The sequence below is a fragment of the Dipodomys ordii genome, unplaced genomic scaffold, assembly GCF_000151885.1.
Source record: "Dipodomys ordii isolate 6190 unplaced genomic scaffold, Dord_2.0 Scaffold33, whole genome shotgun sequence".
NCBI classification, from domain to species: domain Eukaryota; kingdom Metazoa; phylum Chordata; class Mammalia; order Rodentia; family Heteromyidae; genus Dipodomys; species Dipodomys ordii.
Genome location: NW_012267249.1, coordinates 2,758,100 through 2,781,077, shown reverse-complemented (window position 1 = coordinate 2,781,077; position 22,978 = coordinate 2,758,100). Strand labels below are relative to the sequence as shown.

The window sequence follows — 22,978 nt, the reverse complement described above, 5'->3', positions numbered from 1 at the left end:
TCTTTAAGCACATAGAAAGGAGCTGGGTTAAAATGCTGACGGCGGCTACCTCTGGGCAGTGCGGCCAAGGGTGATTGTTTCCTGCTGCTTTAGACATCTCTGGACCAGCCCGCTCCCATGGGAGGGCACCTTCCCCTCCACAGTCTGCCCAGATTGGAGCCCACTTTCTTTTCTGTTCTTATTATTTGCTATGAGGGTAATCATCCCTAATACATACTGAGTCTTCTCTCTATGGCTTGACATTGTGCTTGGCATTTTACATGCACTATCTAATTTAATCCCTGCCGCAGCCTTATAAGGTAAGGGTTATCTGTCATTTTATTGAGGTGGTTACTAACATTCCACAAATGGGATCACAGGCTATCCTACTAGTGGGCAAAGGCCTTTGAAATTCAAGCCCAGGCCATCCGACTCCACAGAGTCATCTTCGGGATTTTTAACATCTGTGTGAAGGAAACAAGAATAGTCCTGTTTTAGTGTGTGTGTGTGTGTGTGTGTGTGTGTGTGTGTGGTGTTCATCTGTATTGGGCCCTTGCTGAGCTGAAGACCAAGCCCAGTGCTTCAAGCAGGTGAGGCAAGGGTGAATAGCCCTGTTTCTTGAATCAGACCATGTGCACATGCTTGAGACATATTTGTCCATTTCATCCTTACAGACTCAGAGAGGCCAAATAACTTGCCCTAAGTCACACAGCTGGGAAGGGGTGGGGAAGCCGTGGAGTCCAGAGTTGCTGGGGTCTGATGTGGAATCCCTTTGCCTTCCATTCTCCACTCACCTTCAGAGTTGCCTGAGGCTCTTCAGAGTCGCCTGGGGGACCATGTTTAACGGGGAGCCTGGTCCAGCCTCGGCTGCAGCCGCTAGGAATGTTGTGAGGAGCTCCAGCATCAGCGGTGAAATCTGTGGATCCCAGCAAGCTGGAGGAGGGACAGGGACCACTACAGCTAAGAAGAGGCGCAGCAGCCTGGGTGCCAAGATGGTGGCCATCGTGGGACTGACCCAGTGGAGCAAGAGTACACTGCAGCTTCCCCAGCCTGGTGAGGGGTCGGGCACGGAGGGGTGGGGTGGGGACTGCCTTGAGTCTGAACGGGTGGAAGGAAGTCCACCCCACCCCTCCCTGCTTTCATGACAGGCGCTGCTCTAAGACCAGTGTGTGCGCTGGGCCTGGAATCCTCAGGTCACCCCATCTTGTGATACACGGGCATATGTGGACCCCATATCACAGGGGAGCCAGCCCTGTCCACCCAGACTCCCCTCACTGTGGCATTAGCTCAGATACCAGCTGGCTTTATTTTAAACATCTCTTCCTGCTTATTTTGCTCTGAGTAACAACTTCCCTAAGAAACCTTCAAATGGGCAGCTTCCCTGGAGTGTGAGGGGCAGGGATGCCCATGGAAACTCCCACCGGGGCTGCGGAGAAGGGGCTTCTCCAGGTCTTAAAATAGATTTTGCAAAGCCTTTCACACACACACATGCGCAATCTTTTCCAGCAGTTGCTCTGCTATGTGCTTTCTGCTCCAGGAAGGGCCCAATGGGGAAGGACTTAAGGTTACTAGTGCCTTAGGATGGACGGTAGAGGCCTGGGACAAGGGGGTAAGGAGGGTGGAGATACAGATATCCAAGACTTGGACTGGGATAAGACCAAGATGGAGTTAGAGTTAGGGAGGTAAGAATAGAGATAACCATAACGGTGCCAGGCACCAGAGGCTCAAGCCAGTAATCCTAAGAGGTTGAGATCTGAGGATCAAGATTTGAAGACAGCTTGGAAAGGAAGGTTCATGAGACTCTTATCTCCAATTAATCACCACAAAGCCAAGAAGCAGAGCTGTGGCTCAAGTGATAGAATAAAAAAAAAGCTAAGGGATAGCACACAGTTCTTGAATTCGAGCCCCAGTTCCAGCACCCCTACCCCCCATCCTCAGAAAGACAACAGAAGTTTAACAGAGGTGTTAGACTCCAGGGGTCTGTCTCTGGGAGACCAAGCTGAGCAATCCAGCTTCAGACTCAAAAGCTTTTTGTGCCCTCCACGTGACTGGGAGAGAGTCTTCCAAGGCCACAGCAGGGACTGAGTCACCGGGAGAGGCTGCAGCACTCCTCCTCAGCTGCACAGACAGCCAGCTGGGGGGGAGCAGACACCAGGAAGACCTTTTGCCTGGGAAGGAGATGAGTGATGTTGGGGCTTCTGGATCGCTTGTCTCCGTGGTATGTAAGGACATGGCTGAAGGCCCGGGGCCTGGGGCCAGGGGAATTGCCCAGATGCCCTTCTAACTGCAGGTCCCTGTGAATCATCTAATCACTGAATGTCAGAACAGGAAGGGCCCTCGGGGTCAGCCTGCATGTACTCATTTGTCTTGAGGCATCCAGAGCCTGGGGAGAAGGTGCTTTTTGTAGAAGGACCTCAGACTGGCCCTCAGAGCCGCACTCTGTCATTTACTGGCAAGCTGTTTCAGGTCTGCAAGCCTCCCCCTTTGTTTATAGAATGAGGACAACACAGATATTGTGTGGAGCTGTCCTAGGGATCAAATGAGAGTCTCTGCGAAAGTACGCAGCTTCATGCTTGGCACACGGGAGACATTCAGCAAAGTGCTGGTGCTGTTATTGTTCTTGCAGTCACACAGTAGAGCCAAAAGAGGAGTGAGCTTTTTGCCTCCATATCTGTGTGGCGAACCCTCTCTCATCCACACTCCTTCCCATCTCCCAAGTCTCAGGTGCACACTAGTGTCCCAGCTTGGAGCTCTGTTCTGGGTGGCACAATCTGGCACTACAGGGCCAGAGAGGGCATTCATTGGCCCTGGAATCCCTACCCTGGGAAATGAGCCCAGAACAAAGCCCCTCCTCCCCCACTAACCCCAGTTGGGATGGCTTAGTTGCCTACAGAGTTGAGCTTGTGTGGGGTTGGGAGGAATTCATCTCCTGGCTGCTGCCTTCCCAGAGCCTCCTTCCTCCTGGCTTATCTGGATTCTTCATTGACTACAGCCCTGCCCACCCTTCTTGGTTTCAAAGCCTCTCCTCAGCTTAGCCTGATGTTGTACCAGCCTCCTCTCTAGTGACCCTTGCCTCCTTGCCCCCTTCCAGTTCAACCCTCATGTTTTCTACAATGACTGGACTCCAAAAACTCAACCCTGATGTTCCAGAGGGCTCATCCCAACCCTGAAACCTTCCCCGAGACTTGTGGGAAAAGTCTCTTTCACACTGGGTCTCAATTTCCTCTTTATAAAATGGAGTTTAGAAAAATGGTCTTCCTCAGCTTCCTTTGGTGTTCATTTTCTGTATAGTAGGGGCAATGAAGAGGTTTGTATTGGAGCTTTGGGGGGTCCCACAACACAGGTGGATTTTGACCTGGCAACCCAAGGGACATCCTTAGGTAGACCTAGCCCCTAAGTTAGGAGTTTGTCTTTTCAGTACCACGGATAGCGGCCCTGCTCTCCTGAGCATTTTTGGGTTCTGGGTCTCAGGACCCAGGATCATTTTGGAAGACACTATAGGGAATGCTACTGCAAGCTGTGACTGTCCTTCCCTTGTATGTGATAGATGAGATGGTTCCTGGATCTGTCTCCAGGGGCCACAGAATTATTGCAAGTGACTTGGCCTGCTTCTCTAGACAAGCTACATGAAGTTATTCTCGAGATCAACAAAGGTTACAAGTGGTCAGGTAGGAAGCCAGTAGAGAAATTATTTCTCTGAGTTTGCAAGACCTTTCCCCTCACCCTGAAGAATGAATTTTATCTCTGCTGAGTCACATCTCAAATAGACGAGGCATTGGAAAGGGATAAAAGAAGTAGCTGTTCAGCAGATTAAAGAGTCTGAGGGCCTGGAGTCTAATCCTAGTTCTTTGGGGACTAGGACCTCATGATCCCCATGTGTGAAATGCTGAAAGGACTAGAGAAGTACCTAATATTTCAGGATTCCAAGTCCCCCACTCAGGGGCTCACATTGGGTTGTGCAGTCTTGTCTAAGAAGGCAATTTCACTCCCAAATAGGTCAGAGCTTCCCCAAGCTCTAAAAGAGTGTGTGTTGAGGAGGTGAAGATGAGGGGGAGGAAGGAATATCTTGCTGCCCCCACAACCATCTGTTTCCTAACTGAGGTAAAGGGGATTGTGGCAGGAGCCAGGGACAGCCATCATTTTCCGCAGCCCTCTCTGTGTGTGGTGGGTCATAACATGCCATGTGTGGGTTTGCATGGCTGTGTAACTGAGCAGACAAGTTTAATTTGACTATATGCTTAACTGTTCCACAGAGGACATTGTATACACGTGATGAAGGCCTGGTAGGACTGTTCATGACTGTGGGACTTTGCATACTTGTGCACATGATCTTGTATATGAGATGTTTCTTAATTCCTATATGAAAGGGTGGCACTTGTATTTGATAATGCCCCATCCATAAGTAGGTATGAGGTGACACCACCCTGTGTGCACGTGAGACCGACTGATTGATGGCCTCATTGATTCATGGCTATGCTAGTTACTCCAATAGCCCCGAAGTTGAGCTGAGGTTACAGAAGATAATCTTCAATTATCACTTCTCCTTCCCTGCCTCTCATCCACTGTGATACTCAGTTTTCCCTCCACTCCAGTAGGGACTTTCTAGAAGATAAGTAGGATAAATCAAGAGGAATAAAGTCCTTCTTCTTCTAGACTGGGGTCTTGAACATCCATCCCTTCCCTAACCCACCACTGGAGGTGGGTGGGAGAGAGGATCACCAAGGTAACCAGCGTACAGGGCTATGCTGTCTGCCTCAGCCCAGGCTTCTGCTCACTCCTGTAAGGCAACTCCACTCTTCATTTGTTTGGGCCTCTAACCAGAGACAGCAGCAGATGGCTCAGTTCCTGTCTGAGCCCTACGTCCCCATCAAGTTTCTCCAGCAGGCAGGCTTCAGCAAGGGAAGCCCCTGCAAACCCCTAACTCATTCTCTGTCCCCTACCCCTCCCGCTCAGGAGGAAGCACGTCTAGAGAGACCACGCTGCCATGCTAAGGGGGTTGCTATGGAAACCCAGGCAGACTGGTGCTGCTCAGAGAGGGAAAGTGCCCTGTGTTCCATGCTAGGCTGAAGAGGGGGCTGGGGGCCCTGAACAGGGGCACAGAGACATTGAGGTGTGTGTGTGTGTGTGTGTGTGTGTGTGTGTGTGAGAGAGAGAGAGAGAGAGACATTGAGGTGTGTGTGTGTGTGTGTGCTTTACCTCTGGGGCGCTTCTGCAGACCTTTCTCCCAAAGGCTAAGTCAGTTCAGGTCAAGCTGGCAGTCCCTCTCCAGTCTCACCTCTGAGGGCCTCTGCAACTCACCACGCATGCCTCTCTGCACATTCAGAACCACCTCAAGAAGGGGACTTTGGCCAGGCACCAGTGGCTCACACTTGTAATCCCAGCTACTCAGGAGGCTGAGATCTGAGGATTACAGTTCAAAGCCAGCTCAGGCAGGAAAGACCATGAGACTCCTCTCTCCAAATAAACCACTAGAAAACCAGAAGTGGCACTGTGGCTCAAGTGGTAGAGCACTCACCTTGGGCTGAAGAGCTGAGGGACAGCACCCAGGCCCAGAGTTCAAGCCCCACGACCGACCAAAAAAAAAAAAAAAGGAGGGGACTTTGTTTGGGTGGCCAAGCTTTGTGGGGTTTTCTGGGGCCTGGGAAGGTATCAGAGGGGTGGGGTGGGTGATTTGAGTGTGGCAGGGTCCCTAAGGAGACCTGGCAAGAGGAAATAAGATAGATCTTCCAAAAGAGAATGGGAGGAACGGGTTTGGAGCAAAGGCTGAAAATCTTCAGGGAAGCCTATAGGAGGAGGGCAGGACCCTCCCCGACTCCCAACTTCATTCTGTTTTTGTTTTTGTTTTTCTCTTATGCCTGTCCGAGGGCTTGAACTTATGGCCTGAGCGCTGTCTCTGAGACTTTGTGCTCAGGGCTAGCACTCTACCACTTGAGCCACAGCATCACTTTTGGCTCTGTGTGTGTGTGTGTGTGTCTGTGTCTGTGTGTGTCTGTGTGTGTGTGTCTGTCTGTCTGTGTGTGTGTGTCTGTGTGTGTGTGTGTGTCTGTGTGTGTGTGTGTGTGTGTGTGTGTGTGTGTATGGTTAATTGGAGATAAGAGTCTCATGGGCTTTCCTGCCTAGGCTGGCTTCAAACTTTCCTCTTCAGATCTCATCCCCTGGGTAGCTGGGATTACAGGTGTGAGCCACCAGCCCGACTCCCCAATTCATTCTACAACTTCATTCTACATCTATGGCTGGCATTCTTTCTAGTCTGCTTTGTCTGCGTGGCAGGGTGGGATGGCACACCACACTGCAGACCAGCTCGGGGTGGGGGTGGGGGCCTAAGCAACGCCCCGCCTACAGTGAGAGCCCTGCCCACCTTGCCCACCACCTGCACCTTCCCAGAGGGTGACTTTGGCAACACTCTCCAAGAAACCACAACCCGTGGTCTGACCTTGTTCCCTCTCTCTTCTTGGGATATGGGGGGGGTCCCAGAAGGGGCTACCAAGAAGCTGCGCAGCAACATCCGGCGGAGCACGGAGACCGGCATCGCGGTGGAGATGCGGAGCAGGGTCACGCGCCAGGGCAGCAGGGAGTCCACAGACGGGAGCACCAACAGCAACAGCTCCGACGGCACGTGCGTGCGCACCCTGGGGGGCCGGTCCTGCCTGTGGAGCTTTTAGCCCACGAGTCTGGGCTCCTCTGTGCCTCTGCCTCCCTTGTCCCCGCCTCTCGATGCCTGGTGTCTAGGTTCTAGGTCTGATTATTGCTCCCTGGCCCCTGCTCCTCATGCTGTTCTGCTCCAGGGGAGAAGGGTGGAAAGGAAAAATCTTACTAAACCTCAAACAACTGTCCTGGCTGAGATGAGTGGAGCTTTCATTTAGTAGCCTGCTGGGGAGGAGACTGGACTAGATCGCTGTGTTTTTCAGACCATTGGTGGTGACTTAGATACAGAAGTAAGATCTCTGTATTAAGTTAAAACTAGCCTTAGAAAAAGAAATGGGAAGGTCAGGTGAGCCCTGTGTGGTAAGAAAGCATTACTTGATGAACTTGCATCTCAGTTTTTTATGTATAGATACACATAGGCCTGCGGTGAGCTGTGATGTTAAAGTCTTATCTTACAAGAGAGTCACTACGTTAGATATTCTCCTGAATCAATGATCTGCTCTAATCAATGCAGATCGTTTTATGGCTAAGATTCTCTGCTTCTGTTTTAGTAAGACCCTCTAATCTCTACTCTGATGATTCTGTGGCTTCATCATTTAATATTCAGTGATTATGTCTCTCACTAATGAGATGACTCTTGGTACCGTTAAGAGTCCTAGATTGGTTCCTGGACCCCCATTCCCCCACCCACAAAAATCCATGCATTTGAAGTTCCTCATATTAAATAGTATAGTATTTGTATCTGTATTAACCTGCACACATCCTCCTGAATATATCAGATCATCCCTAGGCTATTTTTAACATCAAATACAATCATAAATGCAATATAAATAGACTAAAAATTTTTGTTGTTGTTGTTGAGACAGAGTCTTGTTATACAGCCCAGGCTAGCCTTAAACTCTCCATCCTCCTACCCCAGATTCCCAGGTTGTGGGATTACAGGTTTGTGTAGACTACATTGTTTAGGGTTGTAAACAGAAAAATGTCTGTGTATGTTTAGTACAGACACAACTTTTTCTCTGTCACATTTTCCATCTGTAGTTAGTTGAATCCATACATTGGGATCACAAGGATAGCAAGGGTTAACTGTACCTTCTTCCTTGAATGCAAAGAGCCGTTACATCTTGGCCAGTGCAGAGCATCATTGGGCATCTCTGAGCAATGATTCCTACACTGGAAGTGATAGTTTAGCACTTGTGATTGCCCTGATGGATGTAGATACCATCATTATCTCTACAAGTAAGGAAACGGAGGCACTTTACCCTGAGTCACAGCTAGAAAGTGGTGGTGGAGGCAACATTGGCACCCCAGTCATTTGACACTCTTACCTCAATTCACCTAAATCTCTACACCTCCTTAGTAAGCTCTGAACTTCGGTGACCTTGAGAGTCTACATTTCTTCATTTAACCTTCTCAAATCCCAGTAGCCTACGAATGTGATACTAGACTACTGCTGGTCATAGTCCATAGACATGAGTCACCTCTTGGGAATAGGGGTGGTGGCTGAGCTACCCCTTACAGGCTCTCTCTGATAAACATACATTGGCCAGTGGGAGTTCTAGGCCCAAACTCTCCAACAAAGGAGTCTTCCCTGGCTAGCCTTTTAACTCTCTAGCCAGGTGGTATTTGTACTTTGTTAGGCCCGTTGTGGGCCCAGAGCAAGCTTGAGCCAACCCTCTCTCACCTGTCCTTCCCCTGATGGCCACACCCAGAACATTCAGGCTTAAGAATGTGGAAAGGCAGCCTTTCCCCTGGGTAACAACACAATAACTCTCATTTGTTGTGTCCCATTAGTCCGGAACCTTTTCTGCATCATCTGCCCCAACCCACACCATAACTCTGGATGTTCTGGTTTACAAGCAAAACAAGTGTCTTACCTCTCAGAGCCTTTGTTTTCTTATCTGTGAATGTAGATAATGGTTCCCACCGCATGATATAATGCACGTGGAACATTGGTCCACTGCCAGCTGTTGGCCAGCTTTCAAACACTGTTCATTTTTTAAAATACTATTTCTGCCCTGCCTTCCCTAGCCACGGACTGTCCACCATCACTTGCCATTCATCTCAGCCTTGTAACTGTGTTATTTTAGTCTCAGTTGCTGTTTTGGGCACCACCTCATCCTCTTGTCTTGGATCTTAAATGTATAGGCAAATCAAACCTCAGTTCTTGGAACTAGCCCCAGGCATTAAAATGTCTGGCCTGTGTCTCTGGCTCTTAGCCTTAGCATCAGTGAGGACACCGGTGTCCAGCAAGCCTTGCCTTTTGAGGGATACTTCAGAATTAAATACCATCAGAGCGAGAGAGTTTTCATATTAGCCTCTTTAGGGACATCCAAGTATTTTTCTTCATTTGGACAGAAATGTAGGGTTGTCAAATGACATGCAGCATTGAGTGATACACTCATACTGTATGGAGGAGAAACTGAGGCACAGAAGGAATGACAGAACCACTAGCCCTACTCTCTATGCCAAGGCTACCCAACACCTTTGTGCCTCTCTGCCCCCTCCTGCAGGTTCATCTTCCCTACTACCCGGCTTGGAGCTGAAAGCCAGTTCAGTGATTTCCTGGATGGGCTGGGACCAGCCCAAATTGTGGGGCGACAGACACTGGCCACACCCCCCATGGGTGAGTGGGGTAATGGTGGCTGCGGGCAGGAAGGGTGAGCTCAATGGGACCCTGCAGTATAGGCCAGCAGAAGCCTTCCCCTGGGCCTTTGAACCAAGGTCGAGGAGTTAGCAGCACATTCACAGGTCCTCTTTTGAGCAGAAAAGACAGGTTTGTGCTGACCTTCCCCCTCCCCCCCAGCAGCTTTTACCATGTCACTTCACTGCCTGCCCCCTCTCCACCTGCTGTATAAAGAAAAATAGTCACTGCATTGGCTGGGGTGAATTCATAAATTCTCCATGTGACCTTTGCACCCTTGGACAAGTAAGTGACTTTCCTCATCTGTAAAATGGAAACAATAAGACCTTCTTGAGTTGTGCAGTAATACCTAATTTATTGTGCTTCTTGTAGTTGCTTCACATGAACTGTTTTAATGTATCCCTTAAGAGCTGTGGGTGATGAGACTTATTATTCCAAACAGTGACAGATACCTGGAAGCTTTTTCATAATTCTCTCTCCTTATTCCTTCCAGCTTGGAAGAACTTCCCCAAAGCCTACCCTTAGTCCACTTGGCTGCAACATAGCTCATTCCAAGAGTTCTCAGGGTCCCTCCCCTCTGCCTTTAGGTTTTAGCTGTGTTGGCCTTAAATGGTCCTTTCTAAGAGCCTTTCAGAAGTGCGTCCTCACTCCCTGTACATCACTCTGGCCTGAGCACTGTTTGATCCACATGTTCAAATGCAGCCCCTATCCAGTGCTTTGGCCCTCACAGCCAAAGAAATCAACTGTAGAGCTTGGATTTCCATTCTTAGTCAAGGCTCCTACTACAGCACAATTTTGTCTTTCTTGGAGGAATACACACAGGAACCTGTTCTGGAAGAGGGGTCCGTGGGGATCCTCAGAGGGTTAGATCAGCTTTCTTCTGGCTCTAGGTTTTGCCTAATTCCTAGCTTTTGCTTTCAGGCTCGTAAGGGCCTGGGGAGTCTTTCTCCCTCCCCAGTTTAGTCATGAAATGGAAAGCCTTGAGAAGAGTGACCCACTTCTACACAGCTAGTGCGCCATCACACTCTAGAATATTTGTGTGTGGTGCCCCCTTGTGTCCTAAATGTGGAAAGACAGGTTTGCATATGTTCTGGATTGGGAATATTGTGGTGAGATGCAGAGATTAAGTCCCAAAACCCTCCCTTCCATGAAAAGGTTACATATCCCTGGAGGGAGGAGGCTGGATTCCAGGGTGCCTCCTGAACATGTAAATCACTGTTCACCCCCATTCTTCCTAGAATGCAAAGTACATGATGGCTAAGATAATCTAAAATGGGAGACTGATGCCAAAGTCTGGCCCACCTAATTTTTCGAAATCGAGTTTCCCTACTCCTTGTTCCAAGTGTCTACTGCCTAATTCTAAATTCTGCGAATCATGATGAACAAAGCTAGGAGTTTCTAGAAATCAACAACATGACTCCACACACAGGATCTGCCCCAACTAGATGACCTGTATTGAGAGTCCAGTGAGTGGTCAGCAATCTGCACTCAAGGGCTGCCAGCTTCCCTTCCCTCCATTGGCAAGGGTTTCAGTCGACCCAGTTCCCAGGTGGTGGCTTGTAGCTCAGCATCTCTTCGCAATGAAATCTTTCAGTATTTGACATATATTAAGGGGAGTGACTAAAGGCTTCTGTGAGGAGGCAGATGAAGAGCCAGAGCCCACAGCGTCCCTGACTTGAAGGCTCTATGAATCTGGCAGCCATCTGTGTGAGCCTAGGTGTGTCCCCTGAGGTCCTGCCCCCTCCTTACTCCAAGAGACCTGTCACAGCATGTCTTAGGCACACCTTAGTCATGCTTGCTCCATCCGGATCCCCTCCCAGGGACCCTGCAGTACCCTCTGTGGACTGGCATTCTCTCCAGTAGCTGCCTCTGCCCAACCTCTGGCTCTGCTCGGACTCTCCCTCTTTTCTTTTGCAGGAGACGTACACATTGCCATCATGGACCGGAGTGGCCAGCTGGAGGTCGAAGTAATTGAAGCTCGGGGCCTGACCCCCAAACCAGGCTCCAAATCCCTCCCAGGTGAGGCTAGATGCTGAGAGAAGGATTTGGACAATAGTCCTGACAGGGAAGGGTGTACATGTGACCTCCCCATCTAGCATGTCCCTAGTCCTTAGCTCCATACTGGACTAAGTCAATAGTGTGTGTGTGAGGAGGTGGGTTGGGGGGAAAGGAGGGAACTCCAAGTCTCATCCTCTTGATTGGCTTTTTTTTTCTTTTTGCTCAAGGCTGGTGCTCTACCACTTGAGCCATGCCTCCACTCTTGGCATTTTGCTGGTTATTTGGAGATGAGTCTCTTGGGTTTGTCTGCCCAGGCTGGCCTCAATTCTCAGACCTTAATTTTCAGATCTCAGCCCCCTGAGTAACTGGGGATATCAGTGTGAGCCTAAATCAGCATTCTTGATCATCATTGGCACCTTGGCTGGAAGGCCAGTGAACAATGTGAGGGCAGAAAGAGGAAGAGTGAGACAGCCTCTCCCACCCGCTATGTACTGGCCAGCTCATTCTACCCATGCTGTTCACCATGCTCAGCCTGTGATTCTGGAGACTGGGGACAAGGCAGGCCTTAGCTGTCTCTCCTAGACTCTCCCTGTCATATTCTCCCTCACTTCTCAGCCACCTATATCAAGGCTTACCTGCTTGAGAATGGGACCTGCCTGGCCAAGAAAAAGACCAAGGTGGCCAAGAAGACCTGTGATCCTCTGTACCAGCAGGCTCTGCTCTTTGAAGAGGGGCCACAGGGCAAGGTGCTGCAGGTGAGTGCCACAGGCAAGTGGTCCAGAAAGCATTAGTTTAAGGTCATTGAAGGTCATTAAAGACCAGAAAGCTTCACTTTAAAAGTTTTTGTTTTTTAAGTCTCTATGTTGGGGCTGGGAAGGTGGCTCAGTGGTAGAGCACTTGCCTTGCATGCTCGAGGCCCTGGGTTCGATTCCTCAGCACCACATAAGAAAAAAGCCGGAAGTGGCACTGTGGCTCAAGTGGTAGAGCGCTAGCCTTGAGCTGAAGAGCTGAGGGACAGTGCCCCGGCCCAGAGTTCAGGCCCCATGACCGGACCCTAAATAAATAAAGTCTCTATGTTGCCAGGCACCAGTGGCTCATGCCTGTAATTCTACCTACTCAGGAGACTTAGATCTGAGGAGTCAAAGTCATCCCCGGCAAGAATGTCCGTGAGACTCTTACCTCCAATTAACCACCAGCAAACCAGAAGTGGTGCTGTGGCTCAAGCGGTAGAACATTCACTTTGAGTTGAATAGCTCAGGGACAGTGCCCAGGCCCAGAGTTCAAGCCCCATGACTGACAAAAAAAAGTTTTTATGTTTCATTCTATGCCAAGCACTGTAACAGGTACATTAATTTTTATTACCATTTATTTTTTTTACCACCCAGTGAGGGTATTCTTGCCCCCCATTGATTTTTAAAATTTTGGGGAGATGGCACTGGGCTTTGTACTCTTGCTTAGCTTTTTCAATTAAGGCTGGTATTCTACCACTTGAGCCACGTTTCCACTTTGGGCTTTTTGCTAGTTAGTTGGAGCTAAGAGTCTTATAGAATTTTCTGCCCAAGCTGGCTTCAAATTGCAATCCTCAAATCTCAGCCTCCTGAGTAGCTAGAATTATAGGTGTAAGCCACCAGTGCCTGGCACTCCTAGTTGATTCATATGGAAGCCAAGGTTCTTCTTTATTTTTTGCTATTATGAACAACTATTATTTTTTGTTTCTAATTGTGAGGCTTGAACTCTGGGCTTGGGTGCTGTCCCTCAGCTCTTTAGCTCAAGGCTAGTGCTCTAACACTTGAGCCACAGCACCACTATAAAGCCATGGTTCTTCTAAGAGTTAATGAAATTGCTCTGCAAGTTGCACAGCTTGTAGGGAGAAGGAGGGTTGTTTGTCCACTTCTATCTTCTCCTACCTGATGCTAGCATTCATTACACCTCAGCTAGGAGCCTGGTTTTGAGTTGTGCTCTCCAGAATGACCTCATATCATTCTGGAGATGATCCTGTGAAAAATATGTGATTCTCTCCATTTTTGAAGCCAGGAAATGGGGTCTCAGAAAGTGAAGTGATTTGTTGGGGTTTCAGCCAATGAATAGTTCAGCCAAGTGGAGCTCAAGCCCAGGTGACTCATCCCAGCTACTTGACAGTGACGTATTCATTAGCACACATGTGGTTGGTCCTTCACAGCATTCCCGTGAGGGAGCTCACTGTGCCCCTTCCATGGAACCTGAGCTCATGGGGGCCTACAGCTCAGAGTCAATGACCCTGTGTTGGGTGAAGGGAACAATGGATCTAGAAGGCCTAATAGTACCAGACACACTAAGTATTAACAATGATGGTGGTGATTGCTGGTAGCCTTGCCTGAGGCCATGTAGGTGACAGAGAAATGGCCAGAGCTGCATCTGTCTGACTTCTCATTTGGGTTGTGTGTTAGCTTTCCAAATTATAACCAAATTGTAACCAAATGCTTGATATACACAGCTTAAAAAAAAAAAAGGTTTGGCTGGGAAGGTGGCTTAGTGGTAGAGTGCTTGCCTCAGCACTACATAAGCAGAAAAAGCAGGAAGTGGCACTGTGGCTTAAGTGGTAGATTGCTAGCCTTGAGCTGAAGAGCTGAGGGACAGTGCCCAGGCCTGGAGTTTAGGCCCACAACAACAAAAGAACTGCAGAACTCCAAAGGGTTCTAAGCCTAGACCCTATATTGGATGTACTAAAAAACATAAGCTTGAAATTCACCTAGCTCAGGCTAGGAATGTGGCTTAGTGGTAGAGTGCTTGTCTGGCATGCACGAGGTCCTGGGATTGACCCCTTAATACCACATAAACAGAGAATGCCAGAAGTGGCGCTGTGGCTCAAGTGGTAGAGTGCTAGCTTTGAGCAAAAGAAGCTCAGGAACAGTGCCCAAGCCCCAGGACTGGCAAGAAAGAAAGAAAGAGAGAGAGAGAGAAATAAAGAGAGAAAGAGAGAAGGAGGGAGGGAGGGAGGGAGGGAGAGAGGGAGGAAGGAAGGAAGGAAGGAAGGAAGGAAGGAAGGCAGGCAGGCAGGCAGGCAGGCAGGAAGGAAGGCAGGAAGGAAGGCAGGAAGGAAGGAAGGAAGGAAGGAAGGAAGGAAGGAAGGAAGGAAGGCAGGCAGGCAGGCAGGCAGGCAGGCAGGCAGGCACTTAGCTAATCAAGTTGCCTCTACTAGAGTCACAGGTGGAAACACTGAGGTCCAGTGAGGGAACTTAGGTAAGACCCACAGTGAAGAAGCAAAGGGCAGCTACAACCCAGGCCCTGGACCCCCAGTCTGCTTCTTCATGAGAAAAGTGGTCAACTTGGATGCTGGGAGGTCTTAGAGCCAGACATGCCCAGACACACCAGGCTGCCACAATTCACTGAGTGCCTTTGGTTTAATGAGCTGTTCAGAGCTGCAGTTTCCCCTGAATAGAAATAATACACAGTACCCCAACTCACGTAGCTGGTTGTACTAGTTGAAATGCAAAGTCCCTAGGACTGAGTCAGGCATGTCTCAGAAAGTTGTTGTCCCAGATCAGTCTGAGTCCTGGCTCTTCCCATCTGTGCCTTGAAACTTGTACGTGCCGGAGCCACTGCCCAGTCCTGTAGTAGGGACGTGGCTCAGCTTCTCACTCTTCCTCCCCGGCTGGCAGGTGATCGTCTGGGGTGACTATGGCCGCATGGACCACAAGTGCTTCATGGGCATGGCCCAGATCATGCTGGATGAGCTGGACCTGAGCGCTGCAGTCACCGGCTGGTACAAACTCTTCCCCACCTCCTCCGTGGCTGACTCCACGCTGGGATCCCTCACCAGGCGCCTGTCCCAGTCCTCCCTGGAGAGTGCCACCAGCCCCTCATGCTCCTAAGGACCTCACTGAGGACGAGAGGCCAGGGATGTTGTATGAAGGGAGCTTGTGGGTCCCACCTCCCCCTGTACATAGTCTGTGTCCTGGGCCCCTCATCCTGCTGCATGCCTGTTGGCTACTGGGCTTGTCCCAGTTGGCAGTGGAGACTGTGGTGTGTGTCTCTGTGTGTGTGTGTGTGTGTGGTGTGTGTGTGTGGTGTGTGTATGTGTCTGTGTGTGTGGTCACATTGTATCTGTTCATTTGTCCAGATATAGTCAATCCTGGTGACCACATGGTCTGAAATCCATGTCTTTGTACCTTGTTGAAAAGAAATCCAAAGGAGTGTTGTATAGACCCAACTCACATCCTGAGTCTCCAGGGGTAGAAGTGGGGGGGTGTGGCCACTGGTTGATCTTGTCTGGCCCTCTGCTTGGGACAGAGCCTGTGTATTCCCCGCCTGTGCCTCCTCTTGGTAGTCTTCTGCTCAGTTTTCTGTCTTGTCTTCCTTTCACCCTTGCCTCTCCCAGTATTGCTGCTGTGTTTGAGGAATGTAGCATCCACTGCAGCTGGCCACACCTGGGCTCCTCTGAGAACCCTCACTCCTCCTCCTTGTCCTAGCCCCTTGACAGCCCTTCTCACTGAATGCCCCCTTGCAGCATGTGGCATGTTCATCAGTTCCCTGGCTAGGGGCCCAGGGGAGCAGAGGATGCCCAGGAAGGGCAGGGCTTTGAAACTGTTGGCTCCCCGGTGCTGGAAACCACTTCCAACAAGCGAGCACAAGGAGGTCATAGTTTCCAGGGGTGCTGGCAAAGACACTCTAGAGGGAAATGCCAGTGATTCCCTTGGTATTTATCCCCCACCTCTTTTCTAGCTGCCGGTCTCCTGTCCTCCAACATGCCAAAGGAGTCTGGGTGGGCCCAGGAGCTTGTCCTTAGAGAGGATGTCATCTGCCAAAATAAGCAGTTCTCCCAGGCCCAAAGGTGGTGGTCCTCACTCTGGGATCATCTCTGAGTGCATGGCTTGCTAAGAAGTGCCCAGGGTAGAGCTGTTTGCCAGGGTAAAGAGGGCTGAGGCTGACTTGTTCTGAGACAGTGTTGAAAACCTGGTCTAGCCTTGTGGATGAGCTGCATGAAGCCGTTCATTGGGCACTGGGGCTTTTGTTTGTTTGTTTGTTTGTTTGTTTTGCTCATTTCCAGACACGGGTCTCTACCTGGAGTTCAGACACACTCAGGCTCCAGCCTGCTGGCTCCATGAAGCCTGCCTCTGAGCGCCAGTCTGCCACAGTCACCAGCTCTGTACAAGCAATACTCCACCCCTCCTGGACTCCCTGCCTTCTTGCCTGCTCCTGCTGCCCTCCAGGGAAGTGGCCTTCATGGGCACCCCATTGCCTCTGCTCTATTGCCCACCCTTGTCTGGTTGGGACTCCTTCCCGCCAGACACCGGTTCCATATGACCACTGGCCCTGTAGTGGGGACCAGTGCCTGGACTGGACCCTGACGTGGCTGCAGGGCCTCCTGAAGTCTGGCTCAGGAATGCCACATCTACCCCTCTCCTTCCTCAGCTCTAGGGTAAAATATGAGGCTTCCAGGAGATGGGAAGAGCCACTCTGGGTCCTTGCCTAGAGGAAGAAGGGGTCCTGGTATAGAAAAGTGCTCTTTCTGCCTCTTCTCCAGCCTGTTTTCAAGTGCTGACATTCCTCTAGCCCCAGTAGCTAGGCAGAGACAACTACTGAGGTAATAGTGGAGATACTGACCTGAGTGCTTGATTTCCAGTTGTACCTAAGTTTCAGAGGAGAATGGGGGCATAAGGCCGGCTCAGTCCAAAGGGCCTCCCTAGGCTGCAGCCTCCTAGGATCCATGGATCCTAGCCCTAGGCAAAATGTGGGTAAGGCAGAAAGGAAATGAACAAAGGTAGTGCCTGCGCCTCCTCCAGGCACTTTTAGAGAAGAGATCCACTGTGGGCACAGAGCAGGGAGAGGAGTGGCCAGGCTGTTTCTTCTTTAGGCAAAAGTTCACACACACTCCCAGTCAGGTTTGGACTGGACTGTGCCCTTAAAAATGGGCCACGGTGCTCTGTCCTCTTTGACCCTAGTAGAGTGGGGACAGAGCAAAAGCTTGTGGGCAAAAGGGTATTTCCGTCTTCTGTTGATGATGTACTCAGTTGTACAGCCATCGTTCTCTGGATGGTATAAAAGTCCACTTTTGGAGTGGGGATAGCATTAGTGAACCACGGATAGCATAGATATTTGCTATTGTAGCACTGAGTCACTCCCAAGAAATGGGAACTGCTAGCATCCTCCTGCCTCTAGGAAGGCACTGGGAGGAGGTGGGAGCTGCCAGCAGAGAGGGTGCCCTTGGGTAGCTCTAGGCCTTGGTGCCCTTGTTTCTGAGGGAAGTCAGCATGAGGAAAGTTCCAGCTTGGGCATGGTGGGGGGGGCACCTGATAGGCTGGAAATTAGGGGCTGACCTGTCTACAATCCCTGGCTTCCAGTCTTCAGTGGAATGCAACTCCCCAAACTTGACCTTGGGGAATTCATCTTTTTTAACTCTTTACACCAAATAAGAATCCCCACCTGGATTTCCACCATGAGGGCGAATGGTGTGAGGCTGTGTATGCATGAGAGAGTGGCTGGATTTTAACTTGTGTTTCTCAGGATCCTAGATTCAGAGGTTGCCTGAGAAACCACTCTGCCTATGCTGGGCAGAGAGTATAGGAGTGTAATTTCTGGCCTTCCCTGGGCAGGGGGAAACAGATCTGCCCTCTGAGGAGGGGATGTGGGGAAGGAAGGAACATGATCCTCTAGGTTCTCCTTTGGCTTCTCGCCCCAGATGAAACCTAGCAGTGGTCACAGGAGAAGACTCATTCTCTGATCAGGCCAGATTTGTCAGGGATGTGGCAGAAACAAAAGTAGCCCTGAAGTGATGTTGAGCTGTGGGCAGGGGCTGAGATAGATGACTCAGAGCATCTGTCTTCATATTTCTGCTCTGCTCAGTCTGTCCCACTTTCCTAAGAGACTTCTACCCTACCAGGAAGTCTATGATGGGCCTTTGCTATAAAGCAGGCTCCAATAAATGAGCCAAGTCTTGGTTTGACAGTGAGGATTTGATCTTTCAGGGAAGAACCATCTCTGAAAGTCCCTCCCCATGCAGTCTCTTCTGCCACCCAGTTCTAGGAAAAGGGCACTTAGGAGGTTCTCGGGATCCACCAGGTCCCAGGCAATGCCAGCCTTTTCTGGGGCTGAGGCAGAAATGAGGAGAACTGCAGAAAGAGATCCCGCAGATCGCCTCTTACTTGTGGAATCACTGCCGAATGGAGTGCTGAGGTCAAGCCAGCTTTCCTGGGGGCTGGCCTCCCACCAGGAAATCGTCTGAGCTCTCTTCTGTACTGCCAGCCTCGAGGAGAGCAGAAGCCTCTGTTTTTAAAGACAATATAGCCCTCTAAGGGCACTTCTTTGGAAATGAAATGTAGCACAATCTAGACTGCTTTACCATGAGTCCTGACACTTCTAGGGGCCTCACTCCAGGCCCTGCTGCCCAGGAGATGCTAAGCTCCTCTTCCCAATACCTCAATGTTCCCCCATCACCCTTGGCCTAGAAAGCAGCAGGGCCTTAGTAAGGCTGCTCTTCTGTGTCTCTGATTGCTTCTAGCACTGTGTGAACTGTGTAAGAAATTGCTGCCTTTGTCTGATGTTGTGGCTGAGTTGCTCTCCACCAGGGTGGGGAGACATGGCCCTCCATCCCGGGGCCAGAAGCTTATGTGGCAGCATTTCCGCAGTGGCTGCAGGGAAGTAGAAAACAAGAGGGCTGCATCCCTGCCTCCTCCTCCATATTTCTTCCTTTCTTCAGAGTTGTCTTCTTCAATGGCCTGACATGTACAGAGGTTCTTTAGAATGCTGCTCCCTCTACTGGATTGTCTTTCAGAGAATAGTCAGAGACATCCCCTGCTTTCTCTCTCCAGTCTGCTTCACACCCAGGTCTGAAGAGACTGGGGCAGAACACAACAACCAGGATCACTAAAGCAGGGGAGCTCCATACAATCAGATGTATGGGGCTGGTGGTGGTTGGATTGGTCTGGTCTGTCTGGGAAAGGGTTATTTTTAAAAGAGTGCCTGAGCATCTCAGAGCAATGTCAGTGATGCCAAAGAGAGCAACTTGGCCTCCTTGGGCACCAACTCTGCCGGTGGAGATGTTGGCATGCCTAAAAGTGGGACCTTGTTCTCTGACAAAAGGGCTTAATCTTCCCATGTAGCAAAGCAACTCTCCCCTCTCCCTCCCCCCCCATCCCTGAGCTTGGGCTTCTGCAGGCCCAGCATGGCTGTGCCTGTGAGGAAAGCTACATCAATGAGAGGAACTCATACCCTCCCAGGGGCCTAGACTGGCTTTGGCAGGTGCTTCTTGAACAGCATGTTACCGCTTGGGAGAAACCTTCCATGGATCTGGCTGGAAACTTGGCCTGTAAGAACAGAGCCTTAAGCCTCCCAGGGAGTTCACACTGATGCTAGGAAGGGTCCCTAGGATGGGTTCCAGACCGCTTGGCTAACATAAAGGGGGCCTGGGAATTCCAGGGACAACTGAGCATCTGTTATATTAGCCAATGACCTGGACAGGGATAGCTGTTCTGTATCATTTTGCCAGAAACTGTGACCTTGTGTAGGATTTCTCCCTTTGCTGGGTCTCAGCTTCCTCATTTGTAAAATCAGAGCATGAGCTAGTTGTTCCAGGTTCCCTCCTGGTTTTATAAATCTCTGATTGGGAGCTGTTGAGGGTGGCGAGCCTGGCGCCTCTGGCAGCTGGTTCTATGGATTGACTTCATCTAGCCTCTGGTGCCCAAGCTGGGTGCAGACTCTCATCTGGTTCACACCCAGATGCTGCCTCTGACAAGAACTCTGGGAGTCCTAACAGACTGCTTTCACCAGTCCATGGTTTGTTCTTCCTCCTTTTCTCTATTATGATGAGAAATAATTAGGGGTTGTCTCTAAAGGACAATTTTCAAGGTGCTGATGTGATATCACAATCTCAGCTGCATCCTGAATAGGTCCGTGTTCCCACAGCAGATAAAGCTGGGTCATCCTCACCTCTGCTTTCAGAGGACACAGGACAAGATAAAGATCTGAGAATTCTAAAGGAAATGCTCTCTGATGGGAGGAGAGAGGGAACTTACTTCCCCTCCAAGTATTTTGTTCTTTAAAACCATTCCTCCCTCCCAAATGTCTTTTACCAAGTATCATCTCAGAAGGCAGAGTGGCTGTTTCCTTTGGGAAAGTGGGCCCGAGAGTTCTACCAATTCCTTTAGCATGTAAACTCACAGAAGGCAGGAACCCCTTTTTTAGAATTTCCAAATGCATCCTACAAAAAGAAAGATAGCTGTTAGGGACTGACAAGCACACTGTTTAGATAAGAAGCAATTAGCCTTTTATATCTGTGCTCTTTACATTTTCTATGTGCAGCATCATTCCAAACTTGTGGTATCTGGGTGGCAGGTGGACAGCTGGGAGGGGCTTCCAGCTGTTTCACATGATGTTCTTGCCAATTCCCTTGAGGAGAAAATTCTTCACATGGCTTCTGCATGTACAGTATTTGGGCAGAAAAAAATTATTAAAGTTCATTTGAAATTAATCTTGTGTTGCTTTTTGGAGATGGTTCTTAATTCTAGGAGAGAGAAAAACAGTTCTAGGTGACTTAAAAGAGAAGTGGTATGTCTTGCTTGACAGGAGAGAATACCCTCAAAGCCTTCAATCTTCACAGACTGTACAAGGGTTTCTCAAATAAGAAGAAAAGGTAAGATGGGACAAAGACTCTGCTCAAGCGTATGGTTTAACTTCAGCCATACTCAACAGAAGCAGCAAAGGTAGCAGTTGACTTCCAGGGCTGTGAACTACAGCAATGATTGATCTCTCGACTACTGCTTACCCTCCCTGCCTCATAAGAGGGGCATATTAACAGTATATTAACAGTCGCTTCTAGAAAGAGCTGTAGTCATCCTGTGGCTGGGATTGCGATGGCAGGACAGAATATGGATAAAGGAAGTAGAGTCTTACCACAGTATATGCTTGCTGGAAGAGGGTGGCCCTCTTAACTGTTTGGTTCTGGCACTTGGCCTTGCAATATCATGGGCACTCTTGAGGAAAGGCTCATGAAACTAATATATAAAAACACATTTCCCAGCCGGGTGCTGGTGGCTCACGCCTATAACCCTAGCTACTCAGGAGGCTGAGATCCAAGGATTGCAGTTCAAAGCCAGCCCAGGCAGGAAAGTCTGTGAGACTCTTATCTCAAATAAACCACTAGAAAACTGGAAGTGATGCTGTGGCTCAAGCTGTAGAGTGCTCACCTTGAGCTGAAGAGCACAGGGACAGTGCCGAAGCCCAGCATTCAAGCCCCATGATGGACCAAAAAAAAAAAAACCAAAACAAAACACATTTCCCAGGATTCTGAATTTCACTTCTTTTTCAAGGGGCAAAGGAGCAGAAAATGCAAACTGAGATTCAAAGAAATTCTGAAAGATCAGGGGCTGGGAAGGTGACTCAGTGGTAGAGTGCTTGCCTTGCATGCATGAGGCCCTGGGTTCAATCCCTCAGCAATACATAAGCAGAAAAAGCCAGAAGTGGTGCTGTGGCTCAAGTGGTAGAGTGCTAACCTTGAGCTGAAGAGCTAAGGGACAGCACCCAGGCCCAGGGTTCAGGCCCTACAACCAAAAGAAAAAAAAAAGAATTCTGAAAGATGTCCTTCAGACAGAAGGAACATAGTACAGGATTGTTGGAGGATTAAGATAGTAATTCACTGTTCTGTGCTCTGAACAGTGATGGAAATGTAATAATGAGTTTCACTTTACTCTTGTAATAGGCTGGCAAAAAATGATAAAGCTGGGAAATGCCAAGTGGTGATGGGAAGATGACGATACTTTTGAAAATGTAGATTGGCAGAGCCATTTTTGACTACTAATCTGATCTAATCATACAGAGCCTTTGACCAGTAAATTTTTTTATTTTGTTTTTTGTTTTGGTCTGTTGTGGGGCTTAAACTCTGGGCCTGGGTGCTGTCCCTGAGCTCTTCAGCTCAAGGCAAGCACTCTACCACTTGAGCCACAGTGCCACTTCCAGTTTTCTGTGATTAATTGAAGATAAAAGTCTCTTGGACTTTTCCTGCCCAGACTGGCTTTGAACAGGGATCCTCAGATCTCAGCCTCCTGAGTAGCTAGGATTGCTGGGTAAGCTACCAGCACCCGGCCTGACCAGTAAATTTGGATATAGGCCCATCGAAGGAGCATGTCCAATGATGCTCATTGAAGTATTATTTGTAGTAGTGGTCAGAGTAACAGCAAAGTTATCCCCATTTGAATTCTCAAACTGCTTGGAAATATGCTAACTACATGACAAAAGGTACCTTGAAGGTAGAATTAGTTAAGGGCTTTCCACAGGGAGATTATCCTGGATTATCTGGGATAGTTATATGAGCCAATCTAATCCACTCCCTCCCAAGGCCTTGGTTTTTTTTTTTTTAATCTTTCTTTCTTTCTTTTTGACAGGGTCTTACTAGATAATTCAAAAAAACTCTTAATCCTCCTGCCTCAAACTTCTGAGTACTGGGATTACAGGTGTGAATCACCACTTGGCTGTTTTAGATCTTTGAAAGTGGAAGATCTAGCTGGGTACTGGTGGCTCATGCCTGTAATCCTAGCTACTCAGGAGGCTGAGATCTGAGGATCACGGTTCAAAGCTAGCCCAGGCAGGAAAGTTCGTGAGACTCTCATCTCCAATAAACTGCTAGAAAACCGGAAGTGGTACTGTGGCTCAAGCGGTAGAGCGCTCGCCTTAAACTGAAGAGTACAAGGACAGCGCCCAAGCCCAGAGTTCAAACCCCACGACTGACAAAAAAAAAAAAAA

At 49.3% G+C, this 22,978-nt stretch overlaps 2 protein-coding genes across 2 annotated transcripts in view; one reads left to right on the top strand and one right to left on the bottom strand.

Moving 5' to 3' along the window:
* The first annotated feature begins 785 nt into the window (after window positions 1-785).
* Window positions 786-15,438, top strand: Rims3 (regulating synaptic membrane exocytosis 3). The gene is made up of 6 exons (XM_013016860.1): window positions 786-1,032; window positions 6,454-6,595; window positions 9,138-9,250; window positions 11,186-11,287; window positions 11,882-12,021; window positions 14,905-15,438. Exons 1-6 carry the CDS (start codon window positions 816-818, stop codon window positions 15,115-15,117), a joined length of 927 nt encoding a protein of 308 aa, XP_012872314.1. The 5' UTR covers window positions 786-815; the 3' UTR covers window positions 15,118-15,438.
* Window positions 15,439-20,241: 4,803 nt separating this feature from the next.
* The window catches only part of Exo5 (exonuclease 5), a 64,742-nt gene continuing 62,005 nt past the window's right edge, over window positions 20,242-22,978 (bottom strand). Inside the window, exon 2 of the transcript XR_001175098.1 lies at window positions 20,242-20,744. The gene's annotated coding sequence lies outside the window, so the exon portion shown is untranslated. The remainder of the gene's footprint in view (window positions 20,745-22,978) is intronic.